Raw genomic sequence first — 14,708 nt, 5'->3', positions numbered from 1 at the left:
TAACTCCAATGACATATAAACTTTATTGTACATCGCGATACGACATGACAATGTGTGTCAGGCCAAACTAGGCCTTCGATTATTTCCCCATCTTCGGTGCCCGAAAACCTCGCCCGAAACGCAGCTCTCCTTAATGCGGACCGGTGAGCGTAATCGTAACAATTATCCTTATAATTCCCTCGTTATAATAGCGATCCGCGTGACGAAAATATTGCTTCGAAGTGACATAAAGAGAAGGGAGAAACGTATATTTACACATACATGTATATTTGTTATTGAGGTAAGTGAATAAAATATCACGTTTCGCATCTCATACTCTAATTGTATTCGCGTTAACAATCAAATCGCAATGGTACAACGCACTCTTAGAATTGCCTGCCTTCGGTACTCCATTTCAATCTTATTAACAATCATTAAATTACAATATGCCCGTATCACCGCTTCGCTCATCTCTAGCTTCTGAACACGTTCGCCTTATGGTGTCCAACATCTGATATAACATTACTTCCACACCCCGTTTCAAACTCTTAATGCACCACTTCGAAAAGTCCCTTCGGCACTTTAAACGATTCCCACGGACAACGCCACGTTATTCCGTCGAGCTCGTAGATATCCCGGATGGTGAATGTTGAGAAAGCTAGTAACGTGACATCTCCTTAGGATTTTCACGTAATAAACCCACTTACATCTCAGCCGATTATTTATTTTAGAATTTAAATGCCAATCGTTAACAACCCCATGTTCCGCATTGGTCTGGACATAATTCTGCTGTTGAAGGGATTCGTGGCAGGGAATACAATTGTTTGGCAATATTCCTTCGCATTCCTCTGTTTCCCTCCACTGTGCAACACTCATTACCCATGCCGCGCGACGATCAGTGAAAAATATCCACCGGTTTATTTGTACCAGAGTACTCCTTAACGCTGCGTGCTCAACATCTGCGTTACGCGTCTGTCGCCCGTTATAGCCAAGCACTGCTTAACACTAGTCTCCGTAATCTCGTATCACTATCCTACTAATTCTGGTAAAAAATTCATAAAAACTAGGGCAAATAATTGTATCATCGACAGCTCTCGCCATAAAAGACACGCTGAACTCTCGCACGCTCGGCGTATGCCCGTCTTTATTACCGCGGTTTGCGTTCGAATGTTACTGTTATGCTTGTCGTTAAACAGCGCTCAACTATTTCTCGATAATAGAGTGGTTACCGAGAACTTATTACTCCGCCGGGGGCAACGGTATGTGCATCAATGAAAATTATAATCACTCTATCACCTGCGATCTTAACTCCCCTCTTTGCAATAGAAAAAGCTGACAATTCGTTTGAATAAATAGTAACTAAGTTCCTCGAGGAATCCAGCTCGTCAACCCTCTGTCGCGCTTGACGCAGTAAAATGTTCGAAAGCTTGAGCGTCAGATTCCTTGACAAGGAAGCTATAAAGTCCAGGTAATTGCTCGCTCCGTCGGCTAACATCCCATCGGTTAATTGATATCCAGCATAACAAGTTTAATCAAAGCGTACAAAAGCTTAAATCAACTGAGGATAATCGAATGAAAGAACAGAAGCATCCAATATAATTCTGCGCTCCCTCGTACGGATTCTAACATTGCCGGCACCATGATCGTTTCGCTCGACGAAACAATAAGAAAGATCGAAAGAGCCTCGGGGACTCGAAACCAAAATCGTGTCCGTTCGGAGCCAGACGGGGAACAACGAGTTTCACGTGCTGCTTAAAAACTCTACTTTACCATTTAAACATCATATACCATGCCACCGAGTTACTCTAGAATCTCCTTAAGTTAATCAGAACGACATTAATGAAGAATCAAGAGGTAGAAAAATAAGAAGAAAAAAAAATTAACAAATTCGGGGCAACGACATACAATCGGTACACATCGACACGTAGAGACAGAGGGGTTCTTGACACTTGCATCGGTAAATAAATATCGATCATACACCATTCAGTATGCGCAAAATGTTCACCAACATCGAGATTAAAAGTGTAGAGCATGTCGCATACGTCGGCTTGACATCTCGGCGCACGTAAACATTGACGTTTTGTAACAGACAGAGTGTACATCGATAACGGTATCCTTCATCCTTATGCAAGCAGTTGAATATATGAGTTTTCGTGTAAAACAGGCGGACAGAATAAGTGTCGATCCTCGATCGAAAACAGCTTCGATCGGCACGAACCGCCCCGACATCCGCGAAGCCTCGGCGTGTCGTTAAAGCATGCTTGTATATTAGCCCGCGTAGCGGTCGGTTATTTAAGAAAATGGACGAATAAGTGATTCAGCAGAGGAGCAACACGGCCCGCAGTGTTTCACGCACGTCGGGTGCAGATCGTGCCCGATCGAACTGCTTAAGATTCATCTCGGCGCATCCGCCCATCACTTCGCATGGTACCCGTCGATACGATGTGGCAATACGTGGATTCTTTCCAGCTGCGAGGCTAGACTCAAAAATGAGATTCCCTCGTGTCACATGCTGATTCACTGCCGTCATTGCAGCGGCCCTGTCGTGCCTGCTGTCTCCGCGTTTAAAAATGGGATCACCCTGCGGGCAACGTATCCTTCGTTTGCCACGTTTGCGAGAGGACACAAGGGTGTTCCCTGAGGAACTCTGTAAAGCTCGTCTGATCGTAAGAGGACGTGGGATTTCAGACCGGAGGATGGCAAATGGAGCTCCGTGGGACTTATTCCACGGATGGAACTCTTTCAGGCGCTGATCACCGAGCGAATTTAATTGCAGGGAGGTGTAGGTGTCCAAGATTTTCGCCCGGAGGGGGTGCGCGCAGCAGGCAGACGCGGGGGCTTGTCGAGCAACGACAAACCAGGAGTAGAAAAGGTGTACAGAGAGAAGAAAGTCGAGAGTGTATTATCGAGAAAATGTAGCCTCGCAGCCGCGCGTGCGACAATGAACAAATGACGCGACACGAGCCGCATGGCTTGCCAGAGAAACACCGGTTAGCTCGCTTTTATTGAACGCAAGCACCGAAGCTTGTTTGGCAAGAGGCTCCGCAACCGGAAGCCTCTCTGTGAGGACATGCGCGTTCAACTTGGCCGTGCCAGCCGATCCTTCAAACGACTGCGTGATCGAGAAGCTCGAATGGGACGAGTACGCTCGAGCGAGTCGACGTCGCTTTCTTCGGCCGAGTTTCTCGTTGCGTGCTCAGAGATTCCCGCGCTCCCGTTTCGAAGCCCCAAAAGCTCGGCCCGTTTCGAAATCGACGATGGCGTGGCACAAACGAAGCTGAAGGCCCACGTTGTGCTTTCTTAATTCGATCTGCCTCGCGTTGCATTCGTCGGGGTGGAAGGTTTCGTGTTCGGGTTTCTGTATTCGAGCCGTGCTTCGCGTGGGAGACAGACTATCTTCGGATCTGCCGGAATACATCTTTATGATGCCTATTTCGATTCTCCCCTCTGATTTCTCTAAGAAGATTTCGCTCCTTTAAAGCGTTACTCGGAGGAACTTTGAACCGTCCTTGCGGAGACAGTTGAAGGTGTTCGAACATTGCAGAATTTGCCTAGGAATTCTCGTGGAAAGGCTGCTCCCTCTCGAAACAACGGCCACGGACATGGAGTTCCTTGTTCATCGCAAAAATACTAATAACAGGGTCATGCAAGTGTCATGCAAGGTGTTGTTGCACGGCGACTTGAACGTCGGAGGACAGAGGGAACGGACGAACAAATCTGTTCCTCTAATTCGCGGCTTGGACAACGCCTGACCTCGAGGTCTGCTAAATTATCGAAATAATTCTGCCGAATTACTTCGCTGAGCGTTTTGTCGGACGATTTTTTTTTGTAGCTTCTCCTCTGCCGCGACTTTCAACACACTATACTGAAAGGTGCTACGATCCATGCACTCGAAGTCGCTCGTTTCTACGTGTGAACACACTCCTGCTAAATACGTGATTGCAGAACTCACTAAGGACTACCGTGGTATACATTCGTGCGCGCGTGCCTTTCATCGACTCCAATTCCATTTCATTCGTAGAATGAAGCCGCGGTTTTCAGAAGTGGTCGCTCTCGTTATTCTCGGCCTCGAATGTCGATCGGAGAACGGTGGAAAGGCACGCGCGCGGGCAAACTCGGAAAACGTCGAACACGAATGTGCTGCTGTCGATGCTCGCCGGGCTGCTGTTGCTGCTTTTGATGACGCTGCTGTCGGATGGGCATGCCGAAACCATGCGGCCTGACCGTAGTCTACCTTAAGCTCGGTGTACCATGGGCTGCCATTCTCGTTTCGTTCCCTTATGGTGCGTGAGCCGCGAAACACCGGTGTCTGGTACGAGTAGCGAATGAGGAAAGTTCAGGGGACCGTCAGTGACGAAGAAGAGTAAAGAAAGTACAGACACATAGCGAGAGAGAGAGAGAGAGAGAGAAAGAGAGAGAGAGAATCGCCGTGAAAGTAGAAGAAGTTTGATCGAAGGGTAAATCGAGAAGTGTGCGCATAGACGTCGAGTGTCAAGCATTATGCTTATTACTTTGCAAATCTTGATCGAAGATAATTGAGAGAGGATCGCGGCGCGTCAATCTTGACTTAGACTCCTTAGAGTCAGAAACCTACGTTAATAATGCAATCTTTCGTCGCTACTTAGTTTGGCAGACGATTTATTTACAAAGTTACCTTCCAATATTGAAATTCCTCTGCACCGCTGTGTAATACTTCGAAAGCAATAGGATGCTTATTATCGTGGCACTTTTCAGTAGTATAAACAATGCGTATCAAACGTTTGATAAGCGTCGAATGTGGCAAACGAATTCTATCGTACTTCGAAGGTAACATACGCTACGGAATGCTCCCGACAGTCGACTTCTATGCACCAAAACGATGTCAGATCGTTCTCATTGTTTCTTAATTGCATCTCTCTGTGCCTTGACACGGTCGTCCTTCGTCACTTCTAGATTCTCCTTAAGGGAAAGCCCGTCACTCCCAGTGCAGAAGGCACGCAATGGGAAAGCGGCGAACACGTGAGATAATAAAACTACAAAACGGTAACTCCTAATTCTTGCAGTGATCGAACCACGTTGCAAATATCATATCTACGTTTTTACGTATTCGTTTAGAAACGCGACGAACCTGACACGAAACAGAGGTAACAGCAAGCCAGTGAGAGATTTGGTTAAAGACATTCCAGGGAACCCAAATCGTGTCGGTCCATTCTATTTTCTCGTAGCTATCAGAGGCACCTCCATTCTAGGCGACGCTAAACTCTAAGCGGCTGTCAAAGTGCTTGCGAGAACTAGGAAACAATGTTTGATATCTTTGCTGCTAAATGACCTATGAGAGGATGAGATGCATCGGGCATTAGACAGAAACGTAATGAAACTGAATTTGGACGATTAATCGCAGAATCCATGCAATATAATGGTACTCGAAAGATCGAGGTTGAATAAAAATGTAAGTTTAACCATTGAAAGCACGGCAATAGTAACTAAGTCCTGGCAATTTAAAATGGATAGCTTTCCCCACAAGATTGGAAAACTCAAGGACCTCTAATGATTCAAGAGACGATTGAAACATAAGGTACGAGCATAAAAACACTTGGTAGGTAGTTTCGTGCAAAATAAGTGAGAAACTCGGGAAGAAATTCTCGTATAACAAATGGATGTTTGGTGAGATAAACTGAAGCTCTTCTTTAGTGCTCATACCACAAACTCATTGCATCGATGTCAACGGTGCTCCCTCCAGGAGCCGTCAACCAAAATCAAGGGCTCGCGGTAAAATCGTGAGAGTGATAGAGAATCGAATGATTGGTCTACACAGAACACGGTCGAGATCTCTCGCTACTATCTATGTCGGAGAAAGGGGGATCGGGATGAGCGATACAGAGTGCAGAATCTCCAGGAGAAAAGAAGAGAAACAAACGTCTGCGATATGTTCGTTAGTCGAGGTGGTTTTCGAATTATTCGCCCCGATCGTTGAGCTTGCCGGTATTTCTAATGATCGAAGAACCCGATCGATTCTCTTCTCTTCCGTGAAACACGTATACATATATCTTACCTCTCGCTTCCCATCATCGTGAAAAGGAACAGAGAGTAGTACGCTTATCCAAAACTGTTCGGTGTACGTGACTGTACAGAATCGCTCGTCCCGACGAGAGTTTTCGTGTCGCCGACTAAATAACTAAACGTCTACGAGGATATGATCGGAATCACAGTGGGTGAATCGAGTAAATCAGTGTTATACGACGTGACCATTGCAACGTTCTACAAAGCAAGCTGGGACCCCTAAGATGACCGAGCGTAGTACAAGGATGGTCGACAGGATCAGCAGGAGTGCGGGATTCGAACACGAGGTCGGGGAGACACGATTGCACTTATCCTCCTCACAGAAGCACATGTGACCAGTGCCGGTACTTTCCATCATGCACACGTGGTCCACCATGAATAAGTTTATCTGTAGCTGCGAAGTGCAGGTCCGCCTCACGCTCTCGTACGCTACGGGCAGATAATTCTTAACGTTACATCACAAAGGCGATTGCGGCGAGAAGTTTGGGAGAGGCTTTCTGCTTTTCTTCATAACACTGTCCAACAGCTGTTTTGGTCTGTAACAATAGCCGTGTCTTATAGATTTTTGTGCGCTGGAAACGAATCTGCGAACCGTTTGTCGCCATCGCCCTCAGTTTTCGAGAAATTCAATTTTGAAAATAAATGCAAATTTTCAACTTTGAACATCTTTTGTGCTCAAACAGTAGCAGATATTCGGTTGCTACATCAAATTATTCTATGAACCCTTCCGAACACAACGATATAAGTTATTATTGAATTATAAGCATTTAAATATGTTTAAACAACGATCAAAGGGAAAAGGACACCCGAAATGCACCAATTTTTGCAGATATCTTTCGATATGTTTCAAAAACTAAGGGTCTAGGAGAAAATCCAACTACTCCGCGCGATACAACAGACATTTTCCCTCCGGAAACCATCAGCAGAAGTGGTAAAACACCCTTTGTTTACAATACAGAAACGAAAGAGTTTGGCAAAAGGTGCGCCGCCGACAGTGGTAGTCAATGGCGCGTGGGCCGCTCAGCGTCACAGAATCGCGTAACGTTTTTAGTGCACAGAAATCTATAAGAAGCGGCTATTGAATGTTAAAAAAAACGGAAAGAAAGTTCAATTCTGTTGGACAGTGTGATTAGGCGAACGCGGCTGTGGAATTGTGAACTGCCTTCGCTACGCTCTAAATGCTGCACATGGCCCTTTGCAAACTATGAACGGTACTCACGCGACTTTGCGTTGCGAACCATTTTCACGCAGCATCCGTTGCAGGTCATCAAGGGCGGTTGGTCCCTTGGAAGTGCGGTGTAGTTGAATGGATCCTTACATCTGAGATCCGTCCACGAGTCGCATTCGTAGCAGTAAACGGAGCGAGCTGTAAAACACGACTGGAATGAAGGAGAGCGACCGTCGTGCCTCCAGCTCCGGCTAACAGAAGTGTATAGAAAATGGCAAGGCGTCTGCTAAAGTGTTACGAGACCGCGGTTATACTATGATCTACTTGAGAAAAGAAACAAATAAACCAACTGCTTCGTAAGAGTATCGAGTAGAAATTAAGATCTGAGCAATGGTGAACGGAAAGTTAACTGTATGCGTGAAGTTTATGCAACGCAGTCGTTGGAAATAATAAGACAGGAGGCAAGCCTCGTCGCGAAATTATTAAGTAGAAAGGAATTCGAATCTTTAGACGCAAGTCCTGCAGAATAACGTTGGCAGGCAACGATGGCAACAAGGACACTGAGGAGAAGCTGGCTTGATCACTCACTCTGGCACTCCGCGCGACAGACGGTGGCAACCGCGAGTACAATTGCCGCTGAAACGAAACATTGGTCACTGGTTTAGACGACTATAACTAGGGACTCTCACTTCGAATGGCTACGAAACGATAATCATGAAGAACAAAAGGGGGTGCACGTTGCTAGGACTACAACTATTTTTTCCTACTGCTACTGCCTGCTATTGTGACGATTCTAATTATCACCATGGTTGCATCTAGTTTCAATTACGGCTACAAATGTTAGGGTTCTTTGATACACGAATGTTTTATCGGTCACGTAGCTGTCTGATCAAATCGCACGATTTTGTATTCAGAATATTTTGTCGAGACTTGTGCGCAAATGATTAACAGCTATTTCCTGTAACATTTTTCATTATCTTGATGGTTGTTGACACCTTCTATATCTCACGTACCTGATAAAGATTGTTCAGTCAACTCGTGTTTCCAATTATGAACTCTGTTATGTTATTCAGTAGGTAATCCAGCAGAAGTATTTACAGTTCTTTTTGTATTAAAAAAAAAAAAGTGGAGACGTTGCTATTTTGGAAGAAGCATATAGACGTTTCGATGTAAATAGTACATTCATTTGTCTTGGAACTAGTAGCGGAGGCTACTGAACTCGACCGAAACTTGTGAAAGTAGAATAGGTCAATAATTCACGACTCGTGTGTCAGAATTCCTCGGTTTTACGCGTTATAAAACAACAATCACGTTTTCTCCCGTAACACGTGCTCTAAGTTTAACTACGCGTGGCAACAAACTTCTCCGATCTGATTTTCAACCCCCGTATTTAATTTCCATACCTTCCAGTATGCGGCAATGCTTTGTTGATGAGGCATGTGTGGAGAACATGTAGTTAATAAGAACATGACAGTCGATGATGCGAACTTCTATCGTTACTTCCGTTAAATTTTATGAACTCATTTTTACGTACCTCGTGCACAGGGGCAGCGATCGTACGCATGCTAACTAGCGTAATTGATTTTAGAGTATCGTTATTTAAAGAAATCTAGGTACAAAGAGGTTGCGGGTATATTAACAGTGTGTCGTTGGCGATGAAAATAGTCCGTAGTTCCTCGTTTAAAAAACAGAATGCTATTCATTGAGCATCAGGCATTCCATGAAGTAGTTGCTGTTTTTCTTATATTTAGTAAGTTTCTGGCAATCTATTTCTTATTTGAACGCGGCAGCATTTCGAACTAGTTCAACTCCCAACAACTGCTTGGCCACATTCGCATGAAAAGGGTTCTAAGAAAATTGCTGGAGATCAACTTTAGCGATTACCAGTTTGCCTCAGAAACTGCCCACTTCTGCTATCGTCTTATCAGAACAGCACGGATGAACGATCCACCTCGTTCTAGCGAAAAAAAGATGGAGAGACGAGACACTTTTATCACCAACGACGCGCCGTACGAATCCACCCTTATCTACGCTAATCGCAAGCTCCACTTGTATCGCTACGTTTCTTCTTCTGTTTTTATCGTGTCTGCACACTCACCCGAGACAGTGCGCTCGATCGCCTCCGTAACGATCGATAAAGCACGTCCCATTCGTACCTCTAACTAGTCAGGCAGAGTTATCGTTTCGAGGGGGGGGAAGATGTTCTAGATGACTCGAAGGGTGGTAAGCGATAAGCGACATAGTCTGGTGGTGTGTTGTGAATTGTGCCTCTCATTCTTTCCACCTCATTGTGGATACTCGTGCCACGGTGGGCGAAAATATGGATCACGTTGTGCAAGTGGAAACTAATTGTCAGCCTCGTTAATTAAGTACTACACATTACTGTACTTGATAAGTAATCCGTTGCGTGAAAAGTGCATGTAGCATGACTTAAACGAGGATAATATTAGTCGAGGCCACAGAAGTTAAGGTTTCTAACGATTTAAGCTTATATAAAAAAAAAGAGTTCCTCAAAAATACAGAGTGAAAAATTAAACTATCCAAAGCCAATTGCAAAAAGTATAATTGACCGAGTGAAATCGTGTCGGTATAATGTATCTTCGCCTAAATTCGCGTATATAGTCTCTACGTTTCCGTGTGCGTGTACGTGTAACGTGTCTGGGGCTCCTTCAGCAAACACCACGGGGAAACACGATTTGAAAACACGAACAGTAAATCGGATTGATTCGACGAATTCGTACGAATAATGTGTAAGAAACGGTTACTATGGACACTCACCCACTATCAAGCGATTCGCCCCCATGTTTTCCGCCACTGATTCTTCTTACTTGCTGTCCAGCCTCATGCCGTGTCACGAATTTACCCCTGCAGTAGGAATGCGCGTCGTATGCAACTCGCGGAGTTGCATTCGACCGTCGGGCAATCGACTGCAAGAAGGAAAAAGTTGAAATTCGCGACCTCATACGGTGCTTCGCCTTTGATTACCGCGCACACGTCTCAGCAGCCGCATTTACTACGCGCGGCTGATCGTAATCAGGGGCAAAGCGCATTAGAGCTGAAATAAAGTCGCTTGTTTTAGAAAATCGATATTTCAAATGAATCTATCCGTTACGTGGCGAAGCGACAGATCAATAAAACAGTATATTACGAGATGAAATTGAAGGCACCTTAACACCTCTTAGCTCGAAGCGTTCCCCTCTCGATTCGTTTCATATCAATTTCTCGATTTCGTTACACGCGCATCGTGCTAGTGGTTTGTATGGATTTCAATTATTGGCACAGACTTCAAAGAACTACGAGGACAGTGTTTTATAACGATATCCAGTAACTTAAAAGGATTTTTGCGTCGGTATATCCAGCTTTCCACGCAATCTTGCGCCAAGCTACACTGCGGCAAACAGCTGAGCCAACAGGATGTCGCATGCTACTCTTCCGCGGTTGTACTGGGTGATTCATTAGGGGCGTTTTAACATTTACAACCGTACTTTTCATTTCAGAAGCCAGGAATTATGTTCTCATAAACGTGGGCTCTCCTGTTTTTTTTTTTTCAAATTAAATCATCCGCGTAATTTCGGCTACGCGATAGTTTGTCAAATGCCGTCTGTGAATTTAACGGTATATGCGAGAAAAGGCATTTGGCGCGGTTAGGGCTGCCATCCGCCCGGGTTTCCCCGGATTTGTCCCCTTTTTTGGACGCCTGGGGACGTCGTGGGGATGTTCTGTAGTAATCCCCGTTTCTCGATTCTGCTCGTTCAAAAATTCATAAATATTTTCTTTATTTCTTGATTGCGGTCGCAGTCTATAATTTACAGAAATTTTTGTCTTCGGATATCGTACCTAATATAAGAAATAGTTAAAAACCCTCCGGGTTTCAAGTGCAAAAGCCTGGGGTTTTAATGCTCTTTGTCCTAGATTAGTGATTTTGCGGATAGCAGCCCTAGGCGTGGTTCAATATAGATGATTGCAATGATCCACAAGGATCCTAATTCGAGTAATGCCCTTTTTAGAAAATTGCAATTCACAAGTCCGGGAAGAACCGCTTGATATAAACTTTAAACTTTACTCTAATCCGCCCAGAATAAATTTTATAGCCGATTTGCAACTGTAATGCCGCGAGTTCGTGGTAATGGCTGTTTCGTGTCACCCCTTCCCTGTCGTGTAACATCGATGCGACGGGCGAAATACGTTGTTTGCCCATAGGGTGAGGAAGTGCTTGGCGATAGAGACGACGTTAAGCGTCTAATCCGTTAAAAGGGATTTTCATTTGCATTCTGCGCTAGGGCTTCCAGCCGATGATGTGTTTACTCCAAGAGTTATTTATTCCGAAACCTGCAGCGGCTTTGTCCACGCCACTACGCCACTGTCCCGCGAATCTTATAATCAATGGGCTTTCCGTTCAGATGCACAGAGCGATTAATACAGACTGGTGTAATCTCGCGAGGAACAGATAACTTACATTACGAGCCACGCGTAATCCCCCCGTTTCTACCTTAAGATGTATAACACAAACAAAACTACAGGGAGGGTTAATGTAGTCCCACGTATAAACAGCCAAGTTTAACGGGCTCGAAATTACGTTTGGTCACTTTAAGCGCAGCGCGCGAAATGATGAAAAAAATGTCTTAAAACGAAGCGCAAGAAGCCCTCTGAGATATAAAATATGAGCTATCGCCATACCTTTTACGACACTGACGAAGATCCTTGGTCCTCGCGACGTACAAAATATACAACGAATTTCCGAGGGGATAGGCGAGCACCCTTCGGCCGAACAAATCGTCGCGCGATACAGTTTGTAGTTCCCGGCACTCTGCTACGAGAAAATACGAATTTCCCAATGTAAACCGTGCTTCTCGCCGCAACGTCGCGATTTCATCTTCCTGTGAAGCGCGTCGCGCATCGGTTTGCCACCGTGACCTCCCGCCGATTTTCTACGTCGCCGTGCTCGACCGGGGGAGGCTGGCGGTCCTGAAAGAATTTCAAGCGAAAAGATTCGACGTTTCCGACGGGATCGTCTTGAAACGGTCGACCGGCAACGTGGTTCGGGGATGTCGCGCCACGTACTGACCTCACTTCTGCGAAACCAACGTCGTGAGTTACGTTAGAAGGGAAGAAAAATTGCAGAGGAAGTCCGCAATCTACTTTAATTGAATGTGACATTCATGCTTTGCACGAAAACGATAAGATTATGCGCATTATATTTTCAGCCGTTTTAACATGTGCGAAGCGAGGCACGTAGATATGCGATCCCTAATTAGTAGTCCGCGCGTGAACCTCAGATACTTTATAAGCAAAGGAGTAAGTTGCGGGGAAACTAAAAGGAGCTTCGTTACTTCTGAAGGTCAGTTTAACGCTTCTTTAATTTCGCGCGCGGTGTTTGATAAGGCTAGTAATTAACAGATAAAAGGAGGCTTAGAGAGAGCAGATGCTGGTCTATTATCTTAGTATTTTAGCGTTCTATTTGTTCGGTAAGGTGCTCAGAAATTTCCCCCTTTGCGGTCAGACCAGCAAAGTAGGGCGCGTCTATATTTTACTAAATCTCGTGCCAGAGTGCGTTTGCACTGATCTAACATTCCGATGGAACACAATTTCGTATAATGCCTCGAATCCCGGTGAATGGTGAAGCAATTGATCGACTGGCCAATATGAACGACGATCGGTTAAACGACTAGCCGGCGCGCATATGTTTGCACAAAAGAAGATGAAATGGACCTTGATGTATGAGATGCATAATGGAAAATGCTGGTAGAAAGCGTGTAACGTAGTATAATAAACGTTTCATGCAAAGTCTATAGGTGACCCAGCTGCAACAACGGCGACCGTATACGTACAATACGAAAAAGCAAGTATTGTGAAAATTCTGAGGTTTCGGAAAATCGATTTCTGTAAAATTACAACAAACCCATGAGAGCCAAGTGAATGTTAGGAGTGGGCCATTTTTCCCGACGCGTTTAACATTGAAATACGATAAAGACTAAAATTTAAGCACCTGTTGCTCGATGTGACGTATATAATTCTGCGGAAATTTTGAAGCTGGATATTAAAGAGAGTTTCTAGAACGGATTTTATGTTCGTGCAAGGCGCACTAAAAATTTATCCGTGCAGCATGAACTGGAAGCTGTGCGACTATATAATCAGGACGAAACAGAGTAACAGACTATTTGCTCGATCTTTATCAGTAGCGGAAGTTTATAGGCCTTCATTGCGTTTGTTTATAATTCTAATGGAATTTCAGAGCTGCTGATTAACGATATAAACTTGGATTTTCAAAGGTTACTCTTCTCCCTCGGTGTCTTTACCGCCTCTCTCGAAAAAGTGCCACAGTACTGCCGCAAATTCGTTCTTCGCAGTCGATAGACAAAACACTACTTCTCCCAAACGAGCGTATAAAAATACCCGATGCAAGTGGTGGAGTTAATTCATCGGCAATTATACAATGCATAGAAATAGAGGTTAACAAGCATCTATTTCGATGAGAAGCCAAAATATCAGCCGCGTTAAGGAGAAGTTAATAGAAGCGATTCAGTAGATAATGCCGTTATGATCAGACAGATGTGACAGCCATCCACGGTCGACCGTTCCATTTATTATACATCTGACACTTGTTCGAGTAACCAGAAAAATGAAACAGAAATTCCATTATCACAGAATTGGCAAACAGAATTTGTCGAGAAAAGAAAATGAGCGTTACTAAATCCGTTACTCCGACACGCAACGATTCTGTAACACCCCCTGACGAAGAGGAAGAAGAGTGAGAAACCGATGGGGAACGTAACGAACCAATTACAACAGCGGCATGAGCGCAACTTAAGACAGTGCAAATTGGTATTCCAATGCCTCCCCTCCTGCATAGCCTTCTCCGTGTGCTGCATACTGCATAGCTGTGACACTTGCGTAAAAAATGACTACACACTTCAACTACCTCGACGCAGAGACGGATAAAGCACAATTGGAGCGAACAAAGAAACTCCTGCGAGAAGAGGATCCGCAACGTTGATTATACCGTCGTCGATACGTACACAACTCATACAGAGGAATATCCCGGATACTGAGCCGTTGGAAGGAGCCGGGATTCAGCGAGGGAGAGGGACCGCGAGATTTCACCCCTGCGTGGCTTATCGGAAGGAATCACGGAAACTGTCGGCGATCGTCGCTGTTCCTGACCGATTTCATGACCACTGCACCACCGGCATGGCGGTGGACGATTCCATGTAAGGCGGGACGATGCGGTGCAAGCAGGTGCAGTGGTTGCGACTACGCTAGCGTTTAAGCGTCGGAGAGCGTCGCGGCGCGGTCCGCGGAAGCGCCACCCGTGCCGCGCAATCGGATAGAGGCGAACTGCGGATCCAGGTCGATCAATATGACGGGTCACCAGTCGTTGCCTCGTGTTGCGGCAAGCACCATGAAGAGCCGACGAGAAACTCAGCGGCCGGAGCACAGCAAGGGGGAGAACGGCCACGTTTGCGCGCTGGAGTTCTCGCCTCGAGCATTTAATTTCCGTTAAATGCACACGTGCTCCCCCACG

The 14,708-nt window shown here is 45.3% G+C and overlaps 1 protein-coding gene across 7 annotated transcripts; it reads right to left on the bottom strand.

The window, feature by feature from the left end:
* Positions 1-4: 4 nt before the first annotated feature.
* Positions 5-14,547, bottom strand: Qvr (glycosylphosphatidylinositol-anchored protein quiver). 7 transcript variants are annotated; one of them, XM_076813346.1, is made up of 6 exons: positions 14,203-14,546; positions 11,864-12,258; positions 9,965-10,113; positions 7,775-7,822; positions 7,238-7,384; positions 5-6,447 (listed from the first exon to the last, which is right to left on the bottom strand). In XM_076813346.1, the coding sequence occupies exons 3-6, from the start codon at positions 9,987-9,989 to the stop codon at positions 6,191-6,193; spliced, it is 477 nt and encodes a 158-aa protein (XP_076669461.1). In that variant the 5' UTR covers positions 9,990-10,113; positions 11,864-12,258; positions 14,203-14,546; the 3' UTR covers positions 5-6,190. The 7 variants fall into 7 exon arrangements, with proteins under 7 accessions (XP_076669461.1, XP_076669463.1, XP_076669462.1 ...); XM_076813348.1 differs by having other exon boundaries at positions 11,864-12,151; XM_076813347.1 differs by lacking the exon at positions 14,203-14,546 and having other exon boundaries at positions 11,864-12,151; positions 12,252-14,151.
* Between the last annotated feature and the right edge of the window lie 161 nt (positions 14,548-14,708).

This window comes from Andrena cerasifolii, chromosome 5 (genome assembly GCF_050908995.1).
Source record: "Andrena cerasifolii isolate SP2316 chromosome 5, iyAndCera1_principal, whole genome shotgun sequence".
NCBI lineage: Eukaryota > Metazoa > Arthropoda > Insecta > Hymenoptera > Andrenidae > Andrena > Andrena cerasifolii.
This window is presented reverse-complemented; position numbering and strand designations above follow the sequence as displayed.

What these genes read in the sequence shown, in the direction of transcription:
- Qvr (XM_076813350.1), bottom strand. Translation starts at nt 9,989, where the DNA reads ATGGGGGCGAATCGCTTGATAGTGG. An exon ending in GGCGAATCGCTTGATAGTGG is followed by an intron (nt 7,823 to 9,964) that starts GTGAGTGTCCAT and finishes GTTTCGTTTCAG; the next exon opens with CGGCAATTGTACTCGCGGTT. An exon ending in GGTTCGCAACGCAAAGTCGC is followed by an intron (nt 6,448 to 7,237) that starts GTGAGTACCGTT and finishes ATCTGCCCGTAG; the next exon opens with CGTACGAGAGCGTGAGGCGG.